Source organism: Cynocephalus volans, chromosome 16 (assembly GCF_027409185.1).
Source record: "Cynocephalus volans isolate mCynVol1 chromosome 16, mCynVol1.pri, whole genome shotgun sequence".
Lineage (NCBI taxonomy): Eukaryota > Metazoa > Chordata > Mammalia > Dermoptera > Cynocephalidae > Cynocephalus > Cynocephalus volans.
Window position 1 is genome coordinate 45,652,042 of NC_084475.1, and position 26,713 is coordinate 45,678,754.

The following is a 26,713-nucleotide window of genomic DNA, read 5'->3' on the forward strand; positions in this document are numbered from 1 at the left end:
CAAGGTGGCTCAACTCTGAAGGGCCACCCCAGCTCAAGAACTCCCTGTGGGATTGGCTGAGCCTTTCAGAATGACCATGGTGTAGCTTAACTCCTCCCTCTGCCCAATCCTATCCTACTTCCTTCACTTCCCTGCAGGTGAGGTTCCTGAGAGCCCTCCCCACTAAATTTCCTGTATACAAATCTCTAACAAGGCATATATTATAGGAACTGTGTACTAGTAGAGTCTAATTATTAAGTGGCCCAACAGTGATTATGAACATTGTTAAGTCTGAGTGCCAGGGAACTTTGCTGTAAGTTTAAATCGATTACAACACACAAATCTAGTTATGACGGCTCACCTTAATAGTCTATTATCCTGCTGGCCTTTCCAGGGGTTTATCATCAAGGTGGAGAGACGTGACATGTGTCCGCATACAACTTTGAATTAAAGAATACCCCCCTCCTTGACTATATACATGTATACTTTTGATTAAAGATTTTTTTTTTTTTCCAATTTGGTCTGTATGATCTGGGGGCCTCAGCTTCACATAAGAGAGCATTTCTTAAAGTTTGTAGAAAATAGAATTGAAAGATAATACAAATCTTTCCGTGAACTTTTTGACGTACCATCATAAAAGAAAAGAAAAAGAGCAAGAGATAGTTGGCAGCTTGAGGTGGGAAGGCTCACAGGTTGGAAACCCATGGAAGACCTATAGTCCTGACCTTTGCCTTGAACAGGGATGGTCTCTTATTGTGAACCCAGAAATGTCATATGGGGCCCAGGGTGAGTGTGAGTCACCTTGGCTAGTTCATGACCATGCCTGCAAAAAATGACTCAACATGCACACCCCCTAGACAAGAGTTGTTCACATCATGTTGCCTGCGGAGGACCCACACTTACAAAATCAGACCAAACCACCCAGTGCAACTAAAATTGAATTTGATGCAATTTCAAAATATTCTGTTTACTTAAAGCCTAGAAGCCTGTTGTGTGAAGAAGAATCCAGAGACAGGCAATGGTAGTTAAATTTGTACATTTTTCTTTCTTGTTGCAATTTTATCTTTTTCAAGCAATTTAATGAAGACTCCAGAGGAAAGGATTAAATGTCTGCTGGTTCAATTACCAGATAATGAAAAGGTCGAAAGGAGCACCACGCACAGGGAGCTGAGCTGCTATAGCAGCCTATTCTAAGATGGGAAATCTTTTGTGTGCTGTTCACAATTGCATTTTGCCACCCACAAACTGTACAGATGAGTGTTGGTGTCAGAAGAAGAGACCACGAGCTAGTACAGATCATCCTCCACAAGGTAAAAAGGGCTTGGCCCACGGGAGCATCTCAGACATCCACGCAGGAGAGACGGGCACGTTGAAGGCTATGTTTTTCATCAGAAGGCACCAAGCTGTTGTTAAATTCACACTTTGTGGAGATTCTAATCATCCTTGGCCTTGCGTACATTTTTAACCAGCCTGTCCTCAGGACCACATGCAGGGAAGGCCTTGGGGGCACAACTGAATTGTCAGCAAGAATTGCAAGGATTTCCAGCATTCCTGACAGCATTGGAAAGCTACTCCTGCCCCCAGCGTTCTCCAGTAGCACACAGCAAAGAAAGATTACTGCAACACAAACATCCTCACAGAAGCTAAAACCAAAGATAAAATAAAACTATGGTGCTTCAGAAATTCATTAGAACACTGGTTTTAATGACTTAAAAATCAATTCTCCCTGGAAATACCATGCAAGACAAGAGGCAGTGAAATATGTCACCCATGGTGACAGTCTCTCCACTCATGCTGGGGGCTTCCCCTAATACCTTATATCACTAACATTGAAAGACTCAATGGACAAATCATTGTATAGTTTTGTTTCTTTTTTTTTTTTTTTTACCTTTAAATTAAGTTATTCTTTGGTTTATGTAAGAGAATAACCCCATTCTAAGGAAATACACACTAAAATGTTTAAGGATAAAGGGCTATGATGTATATAACTGACCCATAGAAAATAGTGCGTGTGTGTGTATTTATCTCTATATATCTACATATATATTGATGTACATATACGTGTGCACACACATGTGTGCACATGTTCGTGTGTGTGTACAGTGAGTGAGAACAAATGATAAAGCTAATGGAGTAAAATGTAAACAATAAGCAAATCTAGGTAAAGGGAATATGATAGTCTTTGAACTATTTTTATTTTTGCAACTTATCTGTAAGTTTGAAATGATTTCCAAATAAAAAGTTTTAATATTTTGTTTTCTCCCTCTTCTGTTCTGTACTGGCTTCCTGCTAGAGGCCCTGGCACTGTCATTATATAGCAGCCACACTCTGAGCAGAAGTGTCAGTGAGGAGAGGCCACCCTGTGAGAAGGCAACACACCCGCTGATGTGTTCAACCAAGATGAGAATGATCTCGAAGAAGCCAGTCACACGGACAGTGCTAGAATGTCTCCTCCCACGGTGTGCTGGCGACTGTTGAGTTTATGCTGTGGTTGAAGACAGGATTATGCCTAGGGAATGCACGAATATCTCTGGCTACTTTCTTCCTCTTTTTCCTTAAAATATTGCAACAAAAGATATTAGATTTTTAAAGTTTAAAAAATCGCTATCTAATATATCTCAAACTACTTTAAAATAGATGAGAAAACAAACTACATGAAGAAAAGAAAACTCCTAAATTATTTATGTCACTCTTTTTTTTTGTTTGCTTTTGGTCTGTGATATGATACAACAGAATCAATCCCTTATCAGAAGAGAAGCTTTTTCACTGTGGGAATAGACCTTAACCATTACTGTTTCTCCTACGTTGCCCAAGAACAGAATAGTAAGAGATAATTCAATGAAGATACAAGTAAATGAATGAGACAAAGCTCCAAACTCCTCGTCCTTAAGAACGCGTTTTAAGATTTACTAGTATCTAAGAAGAGATATTATCTATGGGGTTCTCTCTATAAGGTTATATTCTCTTCCATATTATTTTTTAGAATTCCATATTTAAAATTCACTAGGACTATTAGGAAAAAGAAAATGTACCAAATTGTGAGAAGGTATTTCCCACGTGCATAACTGACGTAGGCTTAATATTTAGAATATAAATTCATTTCTACAAATGAATTAGAATTAGATTCTAATTCAAAAGAAAAATTGTAAAACAATTAAAAAGAGATATTGTAAAAAAATTTGAACAGGTGTTTTACAGACAAGAAAGCACAAATGGCCAAAACACTTGCAAATATGCTTAAAGTCATTAGTGAGCGGAAAACACAAATTAAAACCAAAAATATCATATAATAAACACCAGATTGGCAAAAATTTCAAAGTCTGACACTATCAAAGTGCTGACAGAGACGTAGAACAATAGCACTTTCATTCACTGCTGGAGGGAGTGAAAATTGGTACAACCACTTTGGAAAACATTTGGTGTTATATAGCAAAGTTGAACGTATGCATGTCCTATGACCCAACAATTCCTCTTCTAGTAATTGTTTCTCAAGAAACTCTACCAAAGATGCAACGGGGACTGTGTGCAATGAAATTTATAATAATACTTGTAGAATGGAAGCCATCCAAGTCTGCCAGCAGTGCTGTGGGCCTACGACTGGAGACCTCTCATATGATGGGACTCCATATAGCACCGAACATATATAAACAACTGCATGTGAAAACAAAGATGACTCAGGAATGTGGTGTTGGGTAAAAAAAGCAAATTACAAGGGAATACATACATTATGATTGCATTTATGGAAAGTTTGTAAGTGATTTGTTTTTAGGGATAGAAACATATGTGGTAAAACTATAAAGAATAGGAGAATGATAAAAATTCAAGGTAGTGGTTGCAGACGTTCAGGGCAGAAAGGAGATGTAATTAGGACAAGGAACATGGACTTTTAAAGGAAACGACAACGGCCTTCTTAAAAAGGGCAGGAAACACATTGTACTGTTATTCTTTACACTGTACACATTTTACAAATATTCCTTTGTGTGTCACTAATATTTAATAAAAATGACTTATAAAAATTAGAGGAGAAGCAAATGACTAAAAATATTTTTTAGGACTTGTTGGAAGAAGAAAAGAGAGCGTAACGATCTCCCAGTCGGGACGCCCTGGCAGGCTTTCCCCACAAACGTGCCGTATGCACTTGTCTGCTCCTCTCTTGGTCTTCCTTTGCTCGCTCACTCCAAAACCATCACTCAGAACTACCAGTTGTCCAGGGTTGGAGGAAATTTTCATGATGCTCATCTGAAGCAGCAGCCAAGCAAGCTTTGCTCTCTGTCATCTATTCCTCATTAAAATTCAGGCCTTTCCAGGTATGAATGACAAGCACCTTACCCTGTTCACACACATGCACACACATCCAATCTCTGCAGCTTGATTGTGTTATTATTATATTCAAGTATTACTGAAAGCCATTATTACGTGACTCTTGATTTTGACTTATTTTCTAATATTTGTACGCATTTCATAATGATAATAGAGCACTGTATTTAAAACGAAGCATCTCCCTGTTCTCCAGTCAGAACCTGAAATCTGAAAAAGATCCTTAAGACAGATACCTGTCTCTTCCTCCAACTACAGCCATGTACCAAGCAGTCCCTTAAACCAGGAGTAAAATTTAAGGTGAGAGGTGCAGCTATTGTTAGTACAGCACTTAAGAAGAAAAAAATAAATCCAGCTCCAGTGAAATCTTACTCCTCACCTGGTAGGTCATTAAAACTAAGATAACATTCATCTCCCCCAAACCCAGCAGCCCCACCTGCCACAGAGTCGATGGGAAGGAAGAAAGCTTTGCTCTATTTTCAGTATCAGTGAAATTTTTAAAAAATAATTGTTTTGTATCACTCACTACTGGGAAGCTGGGCTCTATCAGCGGTAACTTTTCAGTAGGAAATATCAGAGACTGGTAAAAAAAAATTATTTCAAGTAACCTATCTGGAAGGGTTCATCACTAGATACCCTGAAATATACTGAAGACCTAATTAGTAGCTGCCTCAAAAATACAACCACTTACCTCAGCATATCGTGCTACCGAACTGGCTTCATCTGCATAAACCCTCCTAGCTCCAGCCTGTACAGCAAAAAAAGACAGTATTCCTGATCCACAACCGACATCTAGAGCAACCTGGAAGGAAATGAGACAAAAAAGGGGGGAAAAAACAATCAGGTGCTTGGCTGTTGGCATCAGGCCAGCGTTGAGCATTTGGTCAGACTTAATTAAAGTACTGGCTTTGGTATTTCCAAGTGATCCGACCTTGACAAAGTTAATGATCTCCATGAGACCATTTTTTCTCACATGTTAAATGGGGTTAATAATAACCACTGTTTAAGGCTGGCTGTGGGATTAAATAATATGAAATGTATGCAAAGCACTTGGCACATAATTGGTATTCGTCAAATCATTGCTATTATTATTATACTTTCTTTGTGACATGGATTGCTTTCAGGATGCTTAGGGCCAAGGAAAGTAAGGTGTCATGAATGAGATTGCTCCACCAAATGTATCAGCATGAACAAAATGACAACTGTCTCAAATAATTTTTGGAATGATCTACACACGTTTAGAAATAATTGAAGATAAAGTCTTGAAAAATCCAAAAGTGAGATATGTGCTTTTTTTTTTTACCAGGCCCCCTCCACAAAACTGGGGAGATTTCCATGGAGAGTAGGGAGTTAGTGGACATGAAATTTTTCTTCCCTTCTCCGTATTCAGACCTGGAACTTAAATCAAGAAAATCGCCATTCACTGGCACAAAGGGGCTGACACGTGAGCCTGTGTACTGAGAGGTAAGGGGTGGATGGTATGTACTGGGTCTCTCTCCCCAAACACTGCTGAAGCTGAGGCCTGAATCTCAGTCTGATCATTGAAATTTCAGGTTACTGTATTTCTATTTCATTGGTGACTTTTATTCTTAGCAGTTTTTGGCACTAGCTTTAATCAACACATTTTATTTGGCTTTGAATCTTCATAATAACCATCTGAGTAGATGGCATTATTATATCCACTTAATAGATGAAAATCAGAGACATTGAACACCCGCCCAGGTTCACCTAGCAATAAGTAGGGAAACTAAGAGTTGAATCTGAACATTTCTGCCTTCCAAGCTCATGTTCCATATTACCACACTTGCTAACTTACACTTAAGTCCTCAATAAAACTGACATTTCAACATAGCAATACCAATAGGTAATATTTGGCAAGGAAACAAAGCAGTGGTTTTTTGGTCAGAAAATTTAGAAAAATTAAAAAAAAAATTTTAATAGCAGGAAAATTTTTGTAAGGGATAGAAAATACCAAGAGGTTTTGCATCTCTCTGTGTGTGTTTTAACCGCAATATCACACTGTGCTGACACAGATACTGTGCCATTATTCTAAGAGAACATGCTGTTAGTAATGGGTTCACAGTGCTCACTTATATTAATTCTAGAGCTGTGGCTGTACGCCATATGGTTTCCTAGGGTTTGGGTAATTAGGAGCATTACCAATTTAAAATGTCACCCAGACTCCAAAATTGGCTGTCAGCCTGTCTATACTTTTAGAAATACCAATATTCTCTTCTCTTCATCCTGTCGGGGAAAGACATCATCTTCACGTGGCCATGGTCTGTTGCAAGAACACTCCTGACTGCTGTTTAGGGAGTGGAGGCCGTAAAGTGGGAGAGTGCAATCCGTGGCCCCAAAGAAAGATGCACCGTATTCAGAAGAACTTTTCTAGAACCTTCTTCAATTAAAGATACAACACCCTAGATTCCAAGTTCAGCTGAAAATATGGATACAAAGTTAAGAGTCCTTGGAAATTGCTCCTGGGTGATCTGGTAAAAGGAGCCCTAGAAATGTGTAAATGGAGCTCTTCTTCGAATTTATTAGGGTGGCATGAATCATACCTTAGAGTGGTGTTTTTCAGTTCTCTTGGTCCTACAGAGTAAAATGCAAAGAAATGTCTTACTATCAGGAGAGAGACAGGTGAAAGGGAATGGGAGAAAGAAAAGGGCAGAGATAGAAGGAAGCCTGATGTGGTTAAGCTTGTGCCAAACTGGCCTATCTGCTAGGAAGATACTTTAATAGACCCAGACCATTAGCTACAGAAGTAAAAAATTACAAGCTGAGGCGATCTTTAAAATACAGAAGCCAGAATAACCTTAATTGTTTGGCTATTTCAAAACAGATTATAGGCCTTGAAAATAATCAGATCTTTTGCTAGCACTGCCTAGATAATTCCATCTGCTTCTCACTTATGTGTATACTAAAAAACTTAACAAGTGAATTTTCAGTCATGTGACTGGGAAGAGAGGGTGAGGAGAGAGAGGGACATTTTTGCCTTGTCTATGTAAGCCAGGCAACTTTGGAAACAAAGCTGTGCAGGTACAAGGATAAATTCTATGGTGAAAAACTAACAGGCAAAGCAAATATTTAGATTCTAATAGAAATATACTGCCTCAGCAGAAAGCTGGAGTTTCCAAGACTATCGGAGAAGAGAGGACATTAACACAGATAATTCCATTACACTTTCCCACACAGCACCTCAGGAAGCCCTGGGGCTGTTTCTAATTGTATTTCTTTGTCTTTATAGAAGACTATATTGAGTCCATTTTTTATTCTGCCATTGGCAGGGCATCACAGAACTGGGTATACCTGAGGAAGCTGGCAGACATTCTGCTGTACTCTCAAACCCTGGGAGAAAATATCTTTCCTCAGGCAGAGGCAATAGAGAGTAGTGCAATCCCCTTGCATCTGTAAAACAGTTTATAGTTTGCAAAGGATGTTCCCCTGATACTATCTATTTCATCTTCATCCTCCCTGGATTAGAGAGTACATAGTTTGTGCCCATTTTATTGTAAGGAAACTAAGGCTCATAGACAGTGAGTAGCCAGCCGAAGGTAACACGGCTAGAAAGTGGCAGAGCTGGGACGAGAATCCAGAGCTTTACTCTCCACACCATTATGGGCCTCTTTTCCTGCAGGAAAAGATGAGAGAAAAGGGTAGACTGTGAAGAGGTGCAAATCTGATCATACTGTACCTCTGATGGTTCCGCGCAGATGCAGGAGGTCTCTTTTGTGTGCTGTCTTTAGTCCTGAGCAATCCAGCAACAACTGGCCTTTCTGGCTTCTTATACATTCCTCTCCCTTCTTTCCCACACACCCTAGGCACAGGAATTATGTCCCTTTCCATGATTCAGTGCTCCCTCATGTGCAGCTCCCCATGGTAGTGGTGGCTAACAGTCTACCAATGTCTGTGGACTTGTCTTACAGTGGAATTGTTGGAAAGCTGCTGCCAAGCCAAGACTACGTTGCTCTGCCCTCTTGTATCTATGTGGGCCTGTGGGATGAGTTCTGGCCAATGGAATGTGAGGGAATAATGAGTGTCCCCTCTAGGCCAAGATGGTTAAGAGTCCAACACACCTACCCTACACCCTTTGCTCCTTTTGCAGTGATTTTCAGGATTCAGCCTGAATCTCTGCCTCATTGCTTTGAGAAGATCCACTCAGAACACACTGGACATAGCATGAGCAACAAATAAAATTTATATGGTAAACCATGGAGACTTAGGGATCATTTGTTTACAGGTGGCATACACTGACCAATACATTTCCCTTGGGTGACATTCCCTCCTCTCATTTTTCTACCGTGGAAATCCACCCTTTGAGACCTAAATCAGACATCACATCTCAGGGATGCATTCCCTGACTTCCCCCATCAGCTTAGGCTGAGCTCTCTGGTTCCTTGTCTGTAGCTCTCTAATAGGACTCACAGCATATTCTAAGTATTTTTTTACATGCTTATCTTCGCTGCTTAGCCTGGGAGCTTCCTGAAGACAGAAATCACATCCTTTCTCTCCCAGCACCCAGCTAGCACAATGGGAGACATGAAAACCATTAATATTTATTAATTAAACAATGGAATAGGGTGACCCAAAACAGCAATCTCCTAATTCCAATATCACCTTGAAATATCTCTGGAAAGACTTACGACTGTTGTCAGCCCTTTGGACTCTAGGAGTGCTCTCAAATCAGAAGCCAGCCCCCAGAGAAGAAGAGCTCAGGATGCCCCTGCTTTATTCAAGATTTATATCCTGAACTCACCCACTCCACCTTTCTTGTCTTCCGCATTCTGGTATATTATTTCTTGGCCTCCAAGTCATGTCATAGATCTGATTCTTTACACTCCATCTTCCTCCATGATCTTCATCTTTCCTCCCTAACTGTAATCTGAACAGTCACTCTACTGACAGTCTGAGGTAGCCTTCTTCCAAACCCTTCTGCCATGACACAGGTCTTCTTAGAAGGTTCCATGCTCATTCCTGTGCCAGGGCCTCAGCTCATGCTGTCCCCTTTGCCTGGGGTGCTGCCCACTGCACACTGTATGGCATCAGTCTAAGGTAATCCTTTTTTTTTTTTTTTAACCTACTAATTACCCCTTGTGCTGGATATTTTGTATTTGCTCCTCCTGACTTACCCTCTGCTCTTCTCCAACCTGCTCTTTGTCAGGAGCTTGATCAGTGTATCTCCTTGCCATTGAAGTCTACTTGGGATCAGTCAAGAGAAATGACAACAGGAGGTCAGAGGGAGTGAAGAGAGTGAGGTCAGAAGGTTTATTCTCCTAGCTTCCTCGTCCCTCAGTCTCCACAGTTTGTTTGTGTTCCCTCCAACAAAAGTCACAGCTCTCATTGAGCTTCCATCTCGTACAGCTATGACTATTTCCTCAGGTTTCCAGTAACCACCTTTAAGCATAGGTGTTGTAATAAGTCCCCATTCTTGCTGGTGCCGGGGTGCTTCACCATGCCTTGATGGTTCCCTTAACTGTGCCCACATCTTTGCAAATAGTCTTGTTATTAAACTCTCCTGAAACACCCCGTCATGTGTTCCATCCCTCTCCTGCAGGGACCCTGGCTGATGCACCAACTCATGCTTCAGATTACAAACATCTCCATCAGGGAAGACATCTGTGGTCTTTGCTCCACTCCCAGGCTAAGTCCTCCTGCTGTATGCTTTCTTACCACCACCTCCTCATACCCTTCCTTCATAACACTCACCACAGTTATGATTTTTCATGCACTGAGTGATTATCTGATTAATGTTTGCTCTCTCCCCTGAATAGTAATCTTCATTAAAGGAGAGAGCTCATCTGTTTCTCACTCACTATTGAATCCCTGACACATAGGCAGAGTCTGGCACATAGTAGAGACACTCTCCAAATCTTTGTTGAATAAACTCAACGAATGGAAACAAATCTCACTACCACAAATAGGGAACAGACACATGATCCAGAAAACATGGTGCAAAGCTTTTACCTCCCTGAGAAGTCACCTCGTACCAACATAACAAGTCCTCTCCAACCTAGTGATCTTATCACATGCCACACCTGTCTAGTACTTTGTAGGCATCACCCTATTTACTTGTGGTGACAACTCTATAACATAGGTACTGTTATTTTTTTTTTCCATATTGTAGGTAAGGAGGCTGAGAATCAGAGGAAGTTAAAGATATGTGCTCAATAAATGCCAGAGATATGATTTTAAAAATTATCTAATCAGAACCCTCTGCTCTTAGCCATTCCCTCTCAACTTCAATTCTAAGTTATTCTTAGACTACAATAATATTGATCTCATTTAGTATTCTTTTTTACCCCAGCTATTTATAATTGTTTTAACATATTGAGGACCTGATAATCCCACAATTAATTCCTGAAGTGTTGCTAGCTATTATTTAATAATTCTTTATCTGATTGCACATATCAATGGATGCTCTAAATTGCAGTACACTAACTGCCATTGTTGTATGGTTTATATTTCTAAATTCTGTGCCCTACCCATCTTCATGCTTCCATAGCCATCACTCTATCCAGCCATTATTTTATTCCATCTTTGGTCATCAGACAGCCCGAACCTATGTGCCCCAGTTTCTTGCACAGTGCTATGTGCTTTATCATCATGGTTAGCTGCCATGGGCTGCCAATCTCCAGGAACTCTACCCAACTCTTCTGAAATCCAAACCATGGCCTGAAAGGTAGACTCATCAGCTTCCAGGCAGTAACAGAATGAGGAAACCACACAGCTGTTTGCAGCCCATCATATCTCTTACTCTAGCTTTTGTCAGAGAAGAAAAATTCCAAAGCATCTCAAAGGCAGCAGAAGACATCCTTTTATGGCCTTTGCAGCTTGGACTTAAGTCTTAAAATCTTGTTCATATAATTAGCACTTTCATTATGTCGGGGGAATATCTGGTGATAGCTCCTCATAAAACAGACCTCTACATCTGCTGTGCAGTGAAACTTGCTCTCACTGAGGGTTGCCTCTGTTTAAATAATGCAGAATTAACTCTTATGAGTAACTGTGCTTCATTCTCTCTGGTCTTCTGGCAGAGGACGGATAATTCATCATCAGTCTCTTAACCATTCCATTATCAGTTCTACAAGTATTTTCCTCTATGATTAGGGAATATATAAAGTATGCTGATCATTCTTAGCTTATATCCCTATGATTAACCCATCTTCAGATGCTACCAACAGACCCAGACATGATCACTCAGGTCTAAACCCTCAAGCACTTTTTCATTCATCAGACCTCTATTAAGTGCCTCCTATTACCCATTGTGCCAAGTACTGTTAGGTGCTGAGAGTACACATATGAACAGAGATGACTGTCTGATAAGGGGAAAGAGACATGCAAGAAAGAAGGATGATCATGTGTTATAGTGGCAATAACAGATTACGTTAAGGGCACAGTGCGAGTACAAAGGAGGAATAGTCTACTTTACCAAGGGGTCTAGAAAGACCTTATTGAGGTGATGAGAGTAATAAAAATTGAAATGTCAGTCAATGTGCCATTTGATTGGAGGGAGAGGCAGGAGTTGTGGAAAGTATGAACAAAGGCACCAAAGGGAAACAGAGGCAGTCACAGTTAGGAGACAGTGAATTACCTTAGGGGCATGATGTATTCGAGGTAGAAGTGGGGGTGAGGTCGAGGCATAAACACGGCAAGAGCAAAAGCTGGAAAAACTGGCAAATGCTCGATCGTACAGGTCTCGTGTGCAAGACTTGACCTTGTTCTCAAGCAAAGAAGGGTCATCAAAGAATTTTAAACAGAAGAATTATTTCACAGCTGCATTGCAGCAACATTCCAGTAGTGGCATGGATTGAGGGCACAAGATCAGTCATAGCAGCACTGGTATTTTCTAACCAACATCAGTCTCTTCTCTCTTCTTCCTTCCAATCAGAAGAAATACTTAATTTTATTGAGTATTTACCCTCTACCATGTGGTTAACCACTTCTAGTTCCAGGGAGGAGACCTATTTGTCTAGGGCAATCTCAGATGGATCCCTCTTGCCAGTAATGGGTTTAGGCTTGGGTGGGTGATGCAGCTTTGTTAACGAGACCCGAGGAGAAGTCTGCTGGGAAGAGGCCACTGGCAAAGATTTCCTTCCTTCTAAAGTGACACACAGAAAAGATGCCTCTTATTTCCTGGATATGGTTAAATTCAGATGTGATATTCAGGATATTTGAACACCATGGAGTTACATTACCTTTGACTGTTTTAGCCTATGTGAGTAGGGATTTTCTCCTCCTTGAAATCAAAGATATCTTAACCGGCATTGGTACAAGCATGGAAAGTTGCTGGAAGGCTTTGCTATACTCCAGGAAAGACACAATAAGAATGAGAACTAGGAATTAGCTGTGGAACAGAGAGAAGAGGAAGAGTTGTAGAAATACTGAGTTAATAGAAGCTAAAGGATCTGGAGACTGGAAAGGAGAAGAAAACGTCTGGATTGAGTCCCAGGTTCCTGGTTTGGGTGGCTGCTATAGTACATTTTGGTTTTACAGCATGCCAGAATGGAGCACATGCCTTGCTGTCTGGCCAGAGGGGACCTAGAAATTGGTTGCACTGGTCTTTGAAACCTGGAGCTGGGTTTACTGCTGAGGAGGCTGCTGCAATGGTACCTCCTAGTTCTGCACATCGTTCATGGGGAGAACAAAACAGTGTGCACCTCATTTGTACCCTGTGCTTCCTATCGCAGAGTTTCCTTGTTGCTGCTGAGGTGGGAGCAAGCACTCCAGCACCCTTTTGGCACTCACACACGTGCACCCATGAAGTGCAAGAGAGCTAATACCCAGTGGGGCATACTTTGACCAGTGGGAGATGGCAGCCCGTGGATAAGTCATTCCACTTTTCTCCCCCTGGATGAACTATTTGAGGATGGAGTGACTTCATTGGCCCCTTTGAAAGTGTCCTAAGACACAAAGGAACAAGTTTTTCATAAAGCTGGAGCCAGCTCAGCGAGCTGCTCTCCCTCCTTCCCTGCCTCACTCTCCTTTCTCCTACTCCAGCTCTCCTGAGATTGAACTCCCCAGGAGTGTCAGCACAGAGCCTTTGCCTCATGCTCTGTTATTGAGGGAACCTAGGCTAAGAAATCGGTGATAGCTATAGGAAAACCAACGCATTTATTGACATGTTCCCGTGATTTAGCTTTTCTGGGTTTCTGAAACTTCTCAATTCTAAACCTAAGCCACCACTCTGAAGCTGAGTGACTGTGCCAATACCTCAGACTTAGGAAATTAATTGGAAAGAGGATTCAGGTAAAAGCTTCAAATTCATCAGAGCTCAATTTCTGGTTCAGGATCAGAGAAGACCAGGTTCTAGTACAATATTTTGAAGAGCTTATTAATTGATTGTTTTGTTCAATTTTAACTGCTTTTTACTGACTTTATCCTCTTCATCTACTAATGTTCTTACCCTGGAAATCAGATATTAAAATAAAGCTGTCTACTTTAGAAGTTACTGTTATACAGTCTTTGATATAAGCCTTTAGAAAGAAAGTCAGTTGTTGCCCTAAATTTGCACTTCATGGCACAGTCTTAGAGGAGAGTGAAAGGTTTGAAAATTCAACCCTAGGAACTTTCTAAAATGCCTTACATTCAGGGGGTAGGCAATCTATCAGGAGAAGTGAATTCCCCCCCCAAAAAACATGTAATTGAAATACTAATCCTCCAAACCTCCTCTTTCTTTCCTAATCCCTTCTCATGAACAGCTGGTGCACTGAGAATATCACCTTAGCAACCTGTCCCTACTTTAACGAGTTTGCAAAAGTGATATCTGGTATGATAGTCATTAGGGAGATTTACCAAATATTTCTGGTTCTCCTTATGGGCACATGACAGAACTGCATCGCCTTGCCCTTTCAAAATTAGGAGTGACCATATGACTTGCTTTGGCCCATGTAATGTAGCCAGAAGTCACATGGTCCATTTTTAGGTGGAAGATTTAAGTACCGGGTGTGTGATTCACCACACTCCTCTCTGCAACAGGTACTCCACATGAAGGCTATTCTATAAGCCTGGGCCCTGGACTGTGAATGCTATAAAGCAGAGCCCCTAACTAACCCATAATGGACACAAAACATGAGCAAAGAATAAAACTTGGTTAGACTAAGGCCCTGAAATTTAGGAGTTGATTGTTACAGCTGCATAAGCTAGTCTAGCTAACCCACAAACCTGGGAAAACCGTATCTTTGAAGGTCCGATGATTCCAATTTCAATTCCTCAGTTATGTGTGCAGCATTCTGGAGCTATGCTGAGACTCTTCATACAGTAGCACATTAAATTCTTACAGCTACCACGTGGTTAAGTATTCCTATCCCAATTTAAAATCAATCTCGAAAAGATAAAGGTCCCATGACACCATCTTGAAAGGAGCAGAGATGGGCTTTGAGTGCAGATACCTTGACTAGAAATCCACCTGTTACATTGGACCTGAAAGCCTCCAGTTTCCTTTACACCAATTACCTCCAAAACAGTCTGTGACTACTGTCTATTCGCATTCTTCCTGGATCTCCTTGAGAGCCATCCTTTGCTTTCACACCAAATGAAAGCACTTTCTTTTGCTGACTGTGGCATCTTTCTCCAGAAACCTGTTGGTAGCAGTTTCCACTCCAGCTCAGAACCCTGGAACAGACACACCATCTGCTTCACACTCACCACTAGAAAATCCTTGCAGAGGATCTTCTTTGGGCTTAAGGAACCAAAGAGATCAGTTAAAACCCAAGGGCATTTTCTATCTCTTTCTCTTTACCACTGTTACAGAGAATTAATGCCAGGGGTGACTTATTGTGATTTATAATGTAACTTGAACCCGGCCTGTATACTGGGTTGAATAGGGTCCGCTCCCAAAAAATTCATGTCTATCCAGATCCTGTGAATGTGACCTTATTTGGAAATAAGGTCATTACAGATGTAAGCAAGTTAAGATAAGGTCACATTGGGTTTGGAGTGGTTCCTTAGTCCAATACGATGGATGTCATTATGGAGAAAGAGAAATTTACATAGAGACATTGGCACACATGGGGGAAAAGCCATGTGACAGTGGAGGCAGAGAATGGAGTGATATGTTTGCAAGCCAAGGAACACCAAGGATTGCCAGCAACCACCAGAAACCAGGAAGAGGCGAGGAAGAGTCCTCCCCTAGAGCCTTCAAAGACAGCACGTTACTGGGCCCAAGTCCAGCTGCCTGCCTCTAACAAAAGCAAACAACCTAAAAGTCAAATGTTGGTGAAATAGGAAGTCAGATTTAATTCAGGAATATCGGTAACCTGAGGAAAGATGTTAGGCTAACCCACCTCTCCAGTAAACCTGAAGGAGGATGGCCAGACTAAAACCATCTCCCCTACTCAGATTTACTGAGGGGTTTTAAAGAGGAGATTGAGAGAATGGAACGTGAGAAGTGAAAAGCAGGAGGGAGGGGGATGTGAGCTGTGGGGGCTCCGTGCAAGGAACCAGGTGCAAGGTCTCGGCAAAGCTCCATCTGTTCTCTGTTCCTGTCCTTGGTGTTATCTCAGGGGCCTGCTGGAGGGTGGGATCAGCATAGTTTCATTGATGTCTTCCTTGGTTTCTCAGGGTCTGGATAGTGTGTGTCTCATTTCAAGTCTGCAGCTCCAGGCTGTCTAGAAACCAACTTTACATTTATGTAAATAATGTCATCTTGCCCCATAACCAAGGTTCAAAATATCAAATAACCATGGGAAAAGAGGGAACCTAGAGAAATACATGCTAAGAAAAAAAATATTGTGTCTTTTAATATTTCCTGCCCCTCAGGCTGTTTTAGATCCCAACATGGCTTCAGTCCTGCTCACTCCAATAAGCACAGACCTGCAGACACATTGAGTTTGGACTTCTACCTTCCAGAAATATGAGACGATAAATTTCTGTTGTACTAATCTACCCAGTTTGTGGTAATTTGTTATGGCAATCCTAGGAAACTAACAGCCTTCAAAGCCCAATCCACAGAAAAATATATATATACATATATATGTCTGTATGTACTAGCAGAGACTGCTTTTCACTATCACATCCTGTCCCTCTTCCCCCATATTCCAAAGATCACATAGATAAGTAAAATGTCAGTTTATCAGCCTAGAACATATAAAGCATAGCTTTCTGCTGCTCCCCAAATCATCCTGCAGTAAAGGCTTTGGATATAGGCCGACCTGTGTTTGCATATAGCTCTACCCCTTAGTAGTTGTATACCCTAAAGCAAGTTAGTTACATTTTTGTAGCTCTGATCACTTTATCTGTATTATTAGCTTAATGATATGGACTGCATTTGTCTGTTATAGGGTGTAGTGGGCATTTGCCATTCTTTTGTACCTCTCAGCATCTGGACACCCTTCCTATATGTGGGAAATGCCCACATTAGAGGCAACACTCATTCTCTGCTAGGTAAGTAAAGGTGCCAGATACTCTTGTCTGGCACCCTCATAACTAAAGCACAGGCATGGCCTAGGCTCTGCCAATAGGATGCATTCTGTGTGGGAAGTTCAGAGTGTGAAGATACAGCAATGGCCCAAAATTCACTCTCATGAGGTCATGGCTACCTCCCAATTTCAGAGCATTGGAGGAGAGATTCTAGGAACAACACCCAAGATTGGTATTGGGTGAGGGCTGTGCAAGTGACAGTATCTATGTCTGGCTGCACTGCTATCTTCCTGAGATCAATTCTGCAGCATAATTTTGGAAAGTGGTCTGGTTATGTAGCTTCCAAGCCTAGTTCTCTGATGTTCTTGTATGCTTTGAGGGAATTCTTTTTTTAGAACCTTAGCACATGGGGATTAAATGAGATAGAATACGCAAAGCACCTAGCAGGAATCCTGAGTCCTTTCCTTCTCTTCTTGCTGCTGTACACAGCTCTGAACAAGGATTCTGCTACCACTGGGTTAACAATGATGCTCAGGGCAAGGACGGGAGGGTTAGAAGAAATGTAAGGAAACAAGAGCTTACAGACAGGACTGTGCGGTAGACTCATACTGCAGCCTTTATTCCCGTCAATGATTATGGACAGCAGGCCTCATTAGCATGCCAGGTTAACCCACAGTGTGCAGGGTTTTAAACTGAGAGGAGAATTTCAGAACAGAATTAGAAATGGACTCAAGGGGCTTTGACCAAACTGATAAGCCCTCACCAATGAAAACTCACATCAGAAGAGCCCAAACTCAGGCTCTGCAAATCTGAATATCAGCTGACAGCCTGAACAGGTTGCTTCGCATGTTTGTAGTTATTTACGTTTTCTTTCAAGCTTTCAAATCCCTAAATCCCTTCTGCCTGAGCCAACCTCACATTTGGATGCACTAAGCAGCTGCTGCAACTGGGGATTCTCTCCTCTGTGAAAACGCGGATTTAAAAAAATAATAAGCTCCTGGCTCCCGCTTACTCTCCAAAGTTTCCAGCAATTGGTGCCCTGACAAATGAAGTGTCAAAACATTTTCAGATTAAAACACCACAGCTTATGCAGCCCCACATCCTCAGCAGGATGGACTTTTCCTGCTTGTACCCAGCACACACTTGAAGAAACTAAAAATAGCCAGATGGCAATTAACAGAAACTCCAAGGAGGGGAGATGAGGTGGGTTTCAGCAGGGTCAGTTTCCTGGATGGATTCCAAATAGAGTTCTCAGCCAGCAGTGCCTCTGGCCAAGACAGGATTTTTCATTAAAACTACATGAAGGAGGCAGAATGAAAAATTAAGATTTGAAATATTTAAAATTATAGCAGAGGTGGAAACTTGTGCACCATTCCCCAAAATCATCAATAATAATAACACTTGCTAATATGTATTGAGTTTATATTACTATATTATTAAGAGTCATGTACTGAGCACTTCATATGCATTGTATCATCCTGAGCTTGCAAGAACTCTGGAAAGTAGCTACTGCTCCTTGTAGATAAGGAAACCAAAGCTCAGAGATTGTAGACAACCTGCCCCAAATCTCAAGACAGACAGGATAAAGGTCTACAGCAGGTGCATGATAAGTGGACGAGCTGGAGTTTCAACTCAGCTCTCAGGCTCCAGAAGTCATGACCGTAACTATTGTGCAATGCTACCTCATACATTGATGGGGACGTTTACGTAACCAAAATGTTTTCATCCCATCCTTAGGTCTAGAGAAACAAAAGACTCCCTTAGCAATTATAGCCAAACTTCCCATGGGCAATACATTTCAGGGGTTAGTATGTAGGCTCTAAAGTAAGACTAATTAGGTTTTACCCTGGCCTTTCATTTCCGGTTGTATGAAATCAGGTATGTTATCAACCTTCCCAAGCCTTAGTTCTCTCATCTCTGAAAGGACAATAATATTAGTATTTATCTCATAAAGTTATGATAAAGATTAAAGGGAACAGAGTGTGGAAAGCCCTTTACATGGCGCTTACCTGTACTAAGCTCCTCAATAAATAATAGCCATTGGTATTGGTCATTCTAAACCCATGCCAGACTTACAGGGGTTATTCTAGAATGGCCATCAGTATGATGAAACAAACAAAAAAGGACTAAAAAGATTTCAGATTTGTGATAGATTTGGTGGATTTGGAGTTAGAGTTACCAACCATCTCCATTTGTCTGGGACCGAGGGGATTCCTGGGACACTAAAATGGGGACAGTTTGCTCCTTCAGTTTTCAGAGGGGAGGGGATATTTATTCCCAGGAGTGGCAGTAATGGAGGCAAGAGTGACTCATCTGACTGGTGACACTGAGAAATAGGACTGAGCTTGCTCAGCTCAGGTACCTGGAAGGAGCCAGCCTACCCATTCCTACTCAAGCATGTGCCCGCGAGTCCCCCACGTGGGAAGCTTGCCAGGCAGACTGTGGGCTTGTCTGGGAGACCAGTTGTTCAGCACACAGGTGAGTGGAAAATTTGTTTGGGATAAAAAATTGGAAGCTTTATTTGGCCACAGGTTTATGCCCCGTTCTCCAAACAGCAATACCAACCATAAAGCTGATACTTTGATTTCTACCTGACATCTGTGTCTACTTCTAAATTGGTTCAGAACTCAAAGGGAGAAAGGGATATAATTAACTATCAACCACATGATCATCACCTTCATCAACCCCAACAAATGGAGGCTTATTTTATTCCATTGACAGATAAATCCATTCCAGGCAGGTGGGAAAGGGGTATTTTGTAGAATCAAATGAGACTAGAGCTGGGAGTGACCTTAAAGACGATCTGGTCCAATATCTTCCTTGCTATAGATGTAAAGGTATACAAATGAAATGGCCAAGTGAATAATCCATGTGAAATGTCTGTGAAAGACTTTTGTAGTGCAAATTTTTAGTGTAATTAGTAGTTTTGGGAGTGGTCTTTAGAAGCTGTAACCAGAAATAAAAGTAGATTATAGATAACATGAAAATAGATTATAAATAATAGAAAATAGATTATAAATGAAAACTAAGTCCCTATAGAGGGAGAGGTTTCCCTAAATAAAACAATCACTTCCAGGAAACATCCTCAAACCAGGAAGAAGAAATCAACAGTTCAGGGTTAATTTTTGTTGTTGTTGAATTGGAGAAAAAAAACCTATCTTCGGTCAACGACAAGACTGCTTACACACAACCCTGAATACCAGAGAAGGTGACAAAAGAAGACAGTTTTTTCCCTCCATTCTCATCCTGTCAATCTGTCATAATCAGATCCTCTTCATTAGAAATGCTGACTTCATAATCGAGGTTCCTGGGCACACGACCTATGAGACCCGTCAGCCAAACCTAGCTATTTGCCATCTCTTACCTGCTGCCTTCGTCCACCAGAGTACCTAGATTTACCTTTAGAAAGTGTGCAGTCCTGGGTAGATTGGAGGAAGCCCACTTCACCTTGATTCTCCCACTAAACACAATGGAAAACCTGGACAGAATGCCTGGAGAAACTACTTGAGGAATCTGAAAAGTAAATAGTAGCAGGCAGATCAGGAAAGAAGACAAGGATTTGAAATACAACCAAACCAACAGTGAGTTTATCCCTTTTTTCCCTCCCGTAAGCCCTGGCCTGAACACAACACACCAGAAACGAGCACCAGGGTACAGACAGAGAGAGCTCTTGGAGATGCCTCTAGTTCTGGCTCCGGTGAGAGAAAGGGAGCTGCTAATGCTTGGAGCGTGGAAATCCTCGATTTTTCCTCTTTCCTTTTCTTCTTCTCCTCCTTCCTCCCCTTTCCTCCTCTCCTTTTTTCCCCTTTCCTCCCTTCTTTCACACTCCAGCCCCCAGCAACAGTGTAGTAGTAGCAACATCAGCCTGCACAAGCCAAAATATGAAGGAGGGGAACCCTGCTGTCCTTTCAGTGATGCTGTCACTCCCAAAGGCAGGAGCCAACCCCCTGTGCTTTTTCTCTCTCTCTCTGTCCTCTCTCTGCATGGCCAATACAGAGGCAAAGTCGAGAACATACATGGCAGAGTGAGCATTTTGGTCAGAGTCTGAAAAGTGGTCCCAGGGAACCAGAAAATATCAGAGAGATCATGAAAAGGAAAGAGGTGGGCAAAGCAACCCCACACAGTTTTTTAAAAATAAGTAAATTCCTTGGCTCACCCTCAGCCTGTACATGCACGGATCTGGTACTGATTAGCAGTATACCAAAACTTTGAGAAATCCACTTGAGTGCCAGACTGACCACTGGGTGACACATAGACAGGACAGATCCAAATAGCACTGCCAAAGCTTTGGAAACTGAACTCAGTCCTCAGAAGACCAACTGCTGGAAAGAACTTGTGGTCTGAAACTAAACAGGTTGACTGCCTGCTAAAACAAAAACTTCAACATTCTCCATAGGCTTTAAACAAGACCTAGAGTCTCATAATATTCAAAATGTACAAGATAAAATCCAAAATTTCTTGGCATATGAAGAATCAGTAGAATCTCAATTCCCATGGGAAAAGATAAGCAACTGAAGCGAACATTGCAATGACACAGAGGTTACGATGGTCTTTAAAGCAGCTAGTTGAAACCAATGGAAAAAATAGAAAGTCTCAGCCAAGATATAGATGATATAAAAAGAACCAAATGGAAATTTTGGAATTAAAAATTACAATAACCAACGTGAAATATTCATTGATGGGCTCAATCACAGGTGAAGATGACGGAGGAAACAAAGTGATGGGCAAACCAACTTCTAGCTGGGGCCTATTTCTCAGTACTTTTTCATGCATCTTTCCCTCAATTTTAAGTAACTATTATTGTATAACAAACCACATCAAAATTTAGTGGCTCAAACCAGACACAATTTATCAGCGCTCCCAACTCTGTGGAAGCATGGGCCATTTCTCTGTTGGTCTTACTTGAATTTGTTCATGTTTCTTCATTCAGCTGGAAGGTTGGTTGGACTGGGAGGCCCATGATGCCTGGCAGTTGGTGCTGGCTGTTGGCTGGCTGTCTCAGTTCTAGACTAGACTCAACTCCAATAGGCTAGACTGGGCTTCTTCACAGTATGGTGGTCTCAGGCTTCCAAGAGCATGAAAGCAAAAGCCACCAGGCTTGTTAAGGCCTAAGCTATGGAATGCACACGTATCATCTCTGTCATTTTCTATTGGTCAAAGCAAGTCAGAGGTCAGCACAGAGATAAGGAGTAAAATCTTAGACTGTCTAAGATTGATAAGAGGAACAGCCACATGACTTTGCAAAGTGGCTGGATACAGGGAGACATGAATCATCAAGGTCATTGTTTTAATATTTTATCACACACTTTCTAGGAAATTAATGTTGCGGTGCTCAAAGACCATGGATCTACAATTATTATGGCAGCAGACTGTGTGGTTCAGCGAAGTTTAGTGTTTTGCCTAAGACTATACAGCTAGTTAAGGGGAAAATATGAAACTGAATCCCAGGATTGTGATTTCCCGGACAAGTACTCTTGTTTCTGAGATGAGCAGTTTAGTGTTTTGAACACTTTGGCTATTTAACAGGTAGGAGAATAATGGACAACAGTTGTATAATGTGTTAGCAATCATTCATCATTCAGATCTATTCCATGAAGGAAATAAATGCATGCACTTGTGGAGTCTATGAAAAAACTGAAGTAGAGTGCCTCATGAAGAGCTATTCATTATGTAGCAATAAAGCTCCTAACCTGTTTTATGCGCCAAAACATAGTGTATTCAGTCTCTTGAGTTTCTGGCACTCAAAGCATAATTTTTTTATTGAGATAAAATTCACATAACATCAAATTAACCATTAACCATTGTAAAGTGTAAAATTTAGTGTCATTTAGTATATTCATTATGATGTGCAACCATTACCTTTATGTAGTTCCAAGATATTTTCATCACCCCAAAAAGAAAACTGTCCCCATTAAGCAGTCATTTACTATTATCTGCCCCCGACCCCCGCCCAAACTCATTCCAGTGCAGCCCTAGCAACCACTAGTGTTCTTTCTGTATCTATGGGTTTACCTATTCTGGATGCTTAGTATAAATGAAATCATATGATCCTTGTGACTGGTTTCTTTCACTTAGCATGTTTTTGAGATTCATCTACATTAAAGCATGTGAATCAGCATTTAATTTCTTCTTGCAAATAATGTAAATATAAATAATATTCATAATATTCCATTGTGCAGATATACCACATTTTGTTTATTTATTCATCTATTGATGAAAATTTGGATTGTTTCCACTTTTTGGCTATTTTGAATAGTGCTGCTATGAACATTTGTATACAAGCATTTGTTTGAATACCTGTTTAGCTAGGACTGGAATTGCTGGATCATATGATAATTCTACCAAATCTTCATTTTGATTCTGGTGTTGAAAAAGCTTCTTAAAACATCATGAGATTAATAACCTGCTGCCAGCATTACCTTGTCTCTAAAGTCAATACGGTTCTGGAGGACGGCTCTGTGGTAAGTGGCTGTTCTCACGAAATCTTGCAGCATGTTCTGCTGCTGGGAAGTGCAGCCATAAAACGGTAAGGGGAAGAGAAGGAGACAGAGTAAACAATGCACAAGGCCACATCTTCATGAGCATCTGGTTCTTGCGCCGCCCTGGTCAAGGCAGGCAGAGCCTTCAACACCAGGGAAGCTGAAGCTCTGTCCGTGTTGCTCCTCTGTGTAAGGCGTAGACATCTAAGTGGATCCCACACTTCTGACTCCTGCTCCATGTAACACAGCCAGGCCTAGATACGGATGGGATACCTACCCGGGGTCTGTTCCCAAAGTAGAGGCTACTCGAGAGCACAGATCAAGGATAATAGAGTTAGACAGAAAAGGGCCAGGGCCAAAAGGGATGGCCTGCTTTGATGGGCGCCATTAACCTCAAGAGGAAAAGAAAACTTGGGTAGAAATCCTGGGTGAATATGGGGGGGGGCAGGGTCAGTGAGGGCGATGGAAGCAAGGCAAGCCAGCTGGGAGGTGCAGTGGGTGTAAATCCACCAACACTGACAGCGATAAATATCACCACTGTAACTGCCACCATTCGGTAGAGCTTTCTATGTGCCAGGCACCATGCCACGTGCTTCCTGAACATCCTCTAATCAAATTCAGTCATCACAACAGTCCGACAGATGAATCATGTTTCCTTCAGAAAGACACAGCAACTTGCCCAAGTCCTGACAACTACACGTGGCAGAATGGGGATCAAAACAGGTGACGCGGCTGCTGGTCTGGGGACCACGCTTTGAGAACAACTACAATAAAAAATCAATTGTTTCCTTGCTACCCACCCTGGCCAGGCGTGTTCACAGGTATGTGTCACCTTGAAACAAATCAATTAATTCCGCCCACAGCAACTTTCCCGACCTGGAAGTATTGTGCAGCAGACGCTTCTTCTGTCCGCTGGCCGAACACTGAATTTTCCTTTTTCTGATTCTGGCATTTTTTCAAGGTATTTAAAAATGCATTGAATTCTGTAAGGAGAAAAGGCAGATTCATTTCTTCACCTTGGAAGCCACAGAACTCACCACTGCACTCTAAAAAAATTCCAGCTGTGAAAATACTAGGAGATGAAACAGCACATTCATCCCTGAACACATGCATGATAACAAATGGCAAGGAGGGAATGGTACCACTCCAATGTGACACCCTCATTTACACTTGTCAGACATATTTGTCAAGTGACACAGCACAATGGGACACAGGCAGGGATGGGCTCCCCGAGTTCCCCTAGTACTGTGCTCACAAAGCTCACAGATGTACTCAGTATGTGGTCTGCCAAAGGTGATTATTAATGATAAGGGAAAAACATACACAAAGGTACTTCAAAAAATTCATGGAAAAATAGAATGAAAAGATAATACAAATCCTTCCGTGAAATTTTTGAAGTACCCTTGTATGTGAATACAAAAAAAGAATATATATATATAATCTCATTCAGTCATCATAATGGCAGTTTTTCCTTTCTCATTTAGCATTCTCTAGTTATATAGAGAAAAAGTAAAATAAGTGGGGACATGTGAACACAAGGGAACGCTTTCTACTATTTGAGGAAAAAATTCAAAGTGAAGACTCAAAAAATTCCAGAAGTGATATTACTGATAGGTAACAGCACACGCAGTTGCCAAATTCTGTGACTTCTGCCTCAGAAATGTCTCTCCAGTCCTGCCCAGCAGTCTCCACCATCTGGTCTCTTCCCTGGCCACCACAGGCACTGTGACCAGGTCTCTTCCCCACAGCCCTAATGCCCACACACTCTTGTTCATCGTGAGCTCTGGCTCCACATGTGCTAGGCTAGTCTCTCACGTTCCTGTCTGTCCCTGTCCAGGATCCTCCATGCCCTCTCTTCTTGCACACATGACACCTGCACTATGTCCTCTGTGCTTCTGACATGCTGGGCCACTCGCAAATTCCCAGATCCACCTGGCCTTGGCCAGGCTTCTTGACTTTGAAGCCCCTATTTTTTCTGTTAGATTATCTTTTGACATCAAATTCGTATTCCTCCTCCCAGTTTCTGTTCAATTCCATCTCCTCGTTGCTGTGTTCTGGAACACCACAGGCAGAATTAGTTGCTGTAATACAGTGGGTCTCAACACTCAGCTATAGATCAGAGTCACCTGGAAAGATTTTTTTGATCTGTGAATACTGGGCTCTCACACTACACCTGGGAATTCAATGTTCTGGTGGTGGGGACAAGGTGTCTATTTTTCAAAAGCCTCCAGAGTTAATTCCATGTGTAGCCAGGGATCAGAACCTCCACTCTAATTTCATACTGTGAGTTTACCATTGTATTTCATATTTTACTGAATTTATCAACTTTTAAAACTCTCCATCTCTCTACCTAAATTGAACTCTTTAGGGCGTTATTTAGGAATTTAAGCCTTATTTATCTCTAGTTTCCAGAACATAGTGCTAACATAGCAGCCATCAATAAATAGGTCTGAAATGTAAACATAATGAATTTGGAGAAATGACTAATGAACTTGTGCAACTATTTTTAATTGATGAGGCAGCACTGTGAAGCCTTGGGGCTATGCCACATGGGAACAGATAGGTTTGAAAAAGATCTCGTTGATGAATAAATACATAAACACAAGTAACCTCTGCGCCTCCTGCACAAGGGAATGCCATCTATTCCACAGAACCTGTGGAAGGATAAAGACAGAAATTCTTAGTGGAGATGTAATCGGGATTACATTTACAATGTATCCTGAACGATCACTATTTTACCAGCTTGTAAGGGTTCATCCCAACTGCTAAACCCTCACCTGGCTAGTGTTTCCATGTGGATCTTCCTTTTAGGAAAACAATGGTGCTGTGGTTCAAAATTTACCTCTGAATAAAACTAAAAAAAAAAAAAAAACTTTACCTCCATTATGAAACTTTCTGTCAACTCTTTATCTTTTGCAATTATACTATTCATGAAGGAAAGGATGCAAATGAAGATTTTTAAATAACTACAAAACCAATACACAAAATAAATAAATAAATAGTTGAAATTCTAAAAGAAGAGAGTAGAATTGTGGTTACTAGAGATGGCAAAGGGAAGGGGGATAGGGAAAGGTTGGTTAATGGATACAAAATTACAGCTAAATAGGAAAAATAAATTCTATTGGTATACAGCCAAGGTAGGCATCTATAATTAACAATAATTTATTGCATGTTATCAAATAGCTAAAAGAGAGGAGATCAAAAGTCCACATCATAAAGAAATGATTAAGTTTTACAATGATGAATATGCTAATTACCTTGATTTGATCATCACAATGTAAACAAGTATTGAAATATAACTTTGTACCCCATAAATGTGTATAATCAGTACGTGTCAATACAAATTCTTCTAAGTATAAAAAATTTAGAAAGTGCAACAAATAAAAAAAAAAAAGGAAAAAAGTCCCATTATACAAGAGATTAATAGTTTTTAACATTTTGATGCATGTTCTTTTGGGGGGCGGTGTGTGCACACACACGTGTATGTGTGTAAAATTTTCTCTTATTTACAAAATTGTAGCCAGTTCTTTTCATTTAAGATACTATGAATAATTTCCTAGGTCATTAAGTAGTCTCCCCTA

General features: G+C 41.1%; 1 protein-coding gene across 1 annotated transcript in view; it reads right to left on the bottom strand.

Annotated features, from left to right (window-relative positions):
• The window catches only part of LOC134364953 (histone-arginine methyltransferase CARM1-like), a 126,485-nt gene extending 102,372 nt beyond the window's left edge, over positions 1-24,113 (bottom strand). Inside the window, exons 1-3 of the mRNA XM_063081166.1 lie at positions 24,010-24,113; positions 23,073-23,178; positions 4,988-5,098 (exon numbers count right to left, since the gene is read on the bottom strand). Coding sequence (XP_062937236.1) covers positions 4,988-5,098; positions 23,073-23,147 — 186 coding nt within the window. The 5' untranslated portion in view covers positions 23,148-23,178; positions 24,010-24,113. The remainder of the gene's footprint in view (positions 1-4,987; positions 5,099-23,072; positions 23,179-24,009) is intronic.
• Positions 24,114-26,713: the final 2,600 nt, after the last annotated feature.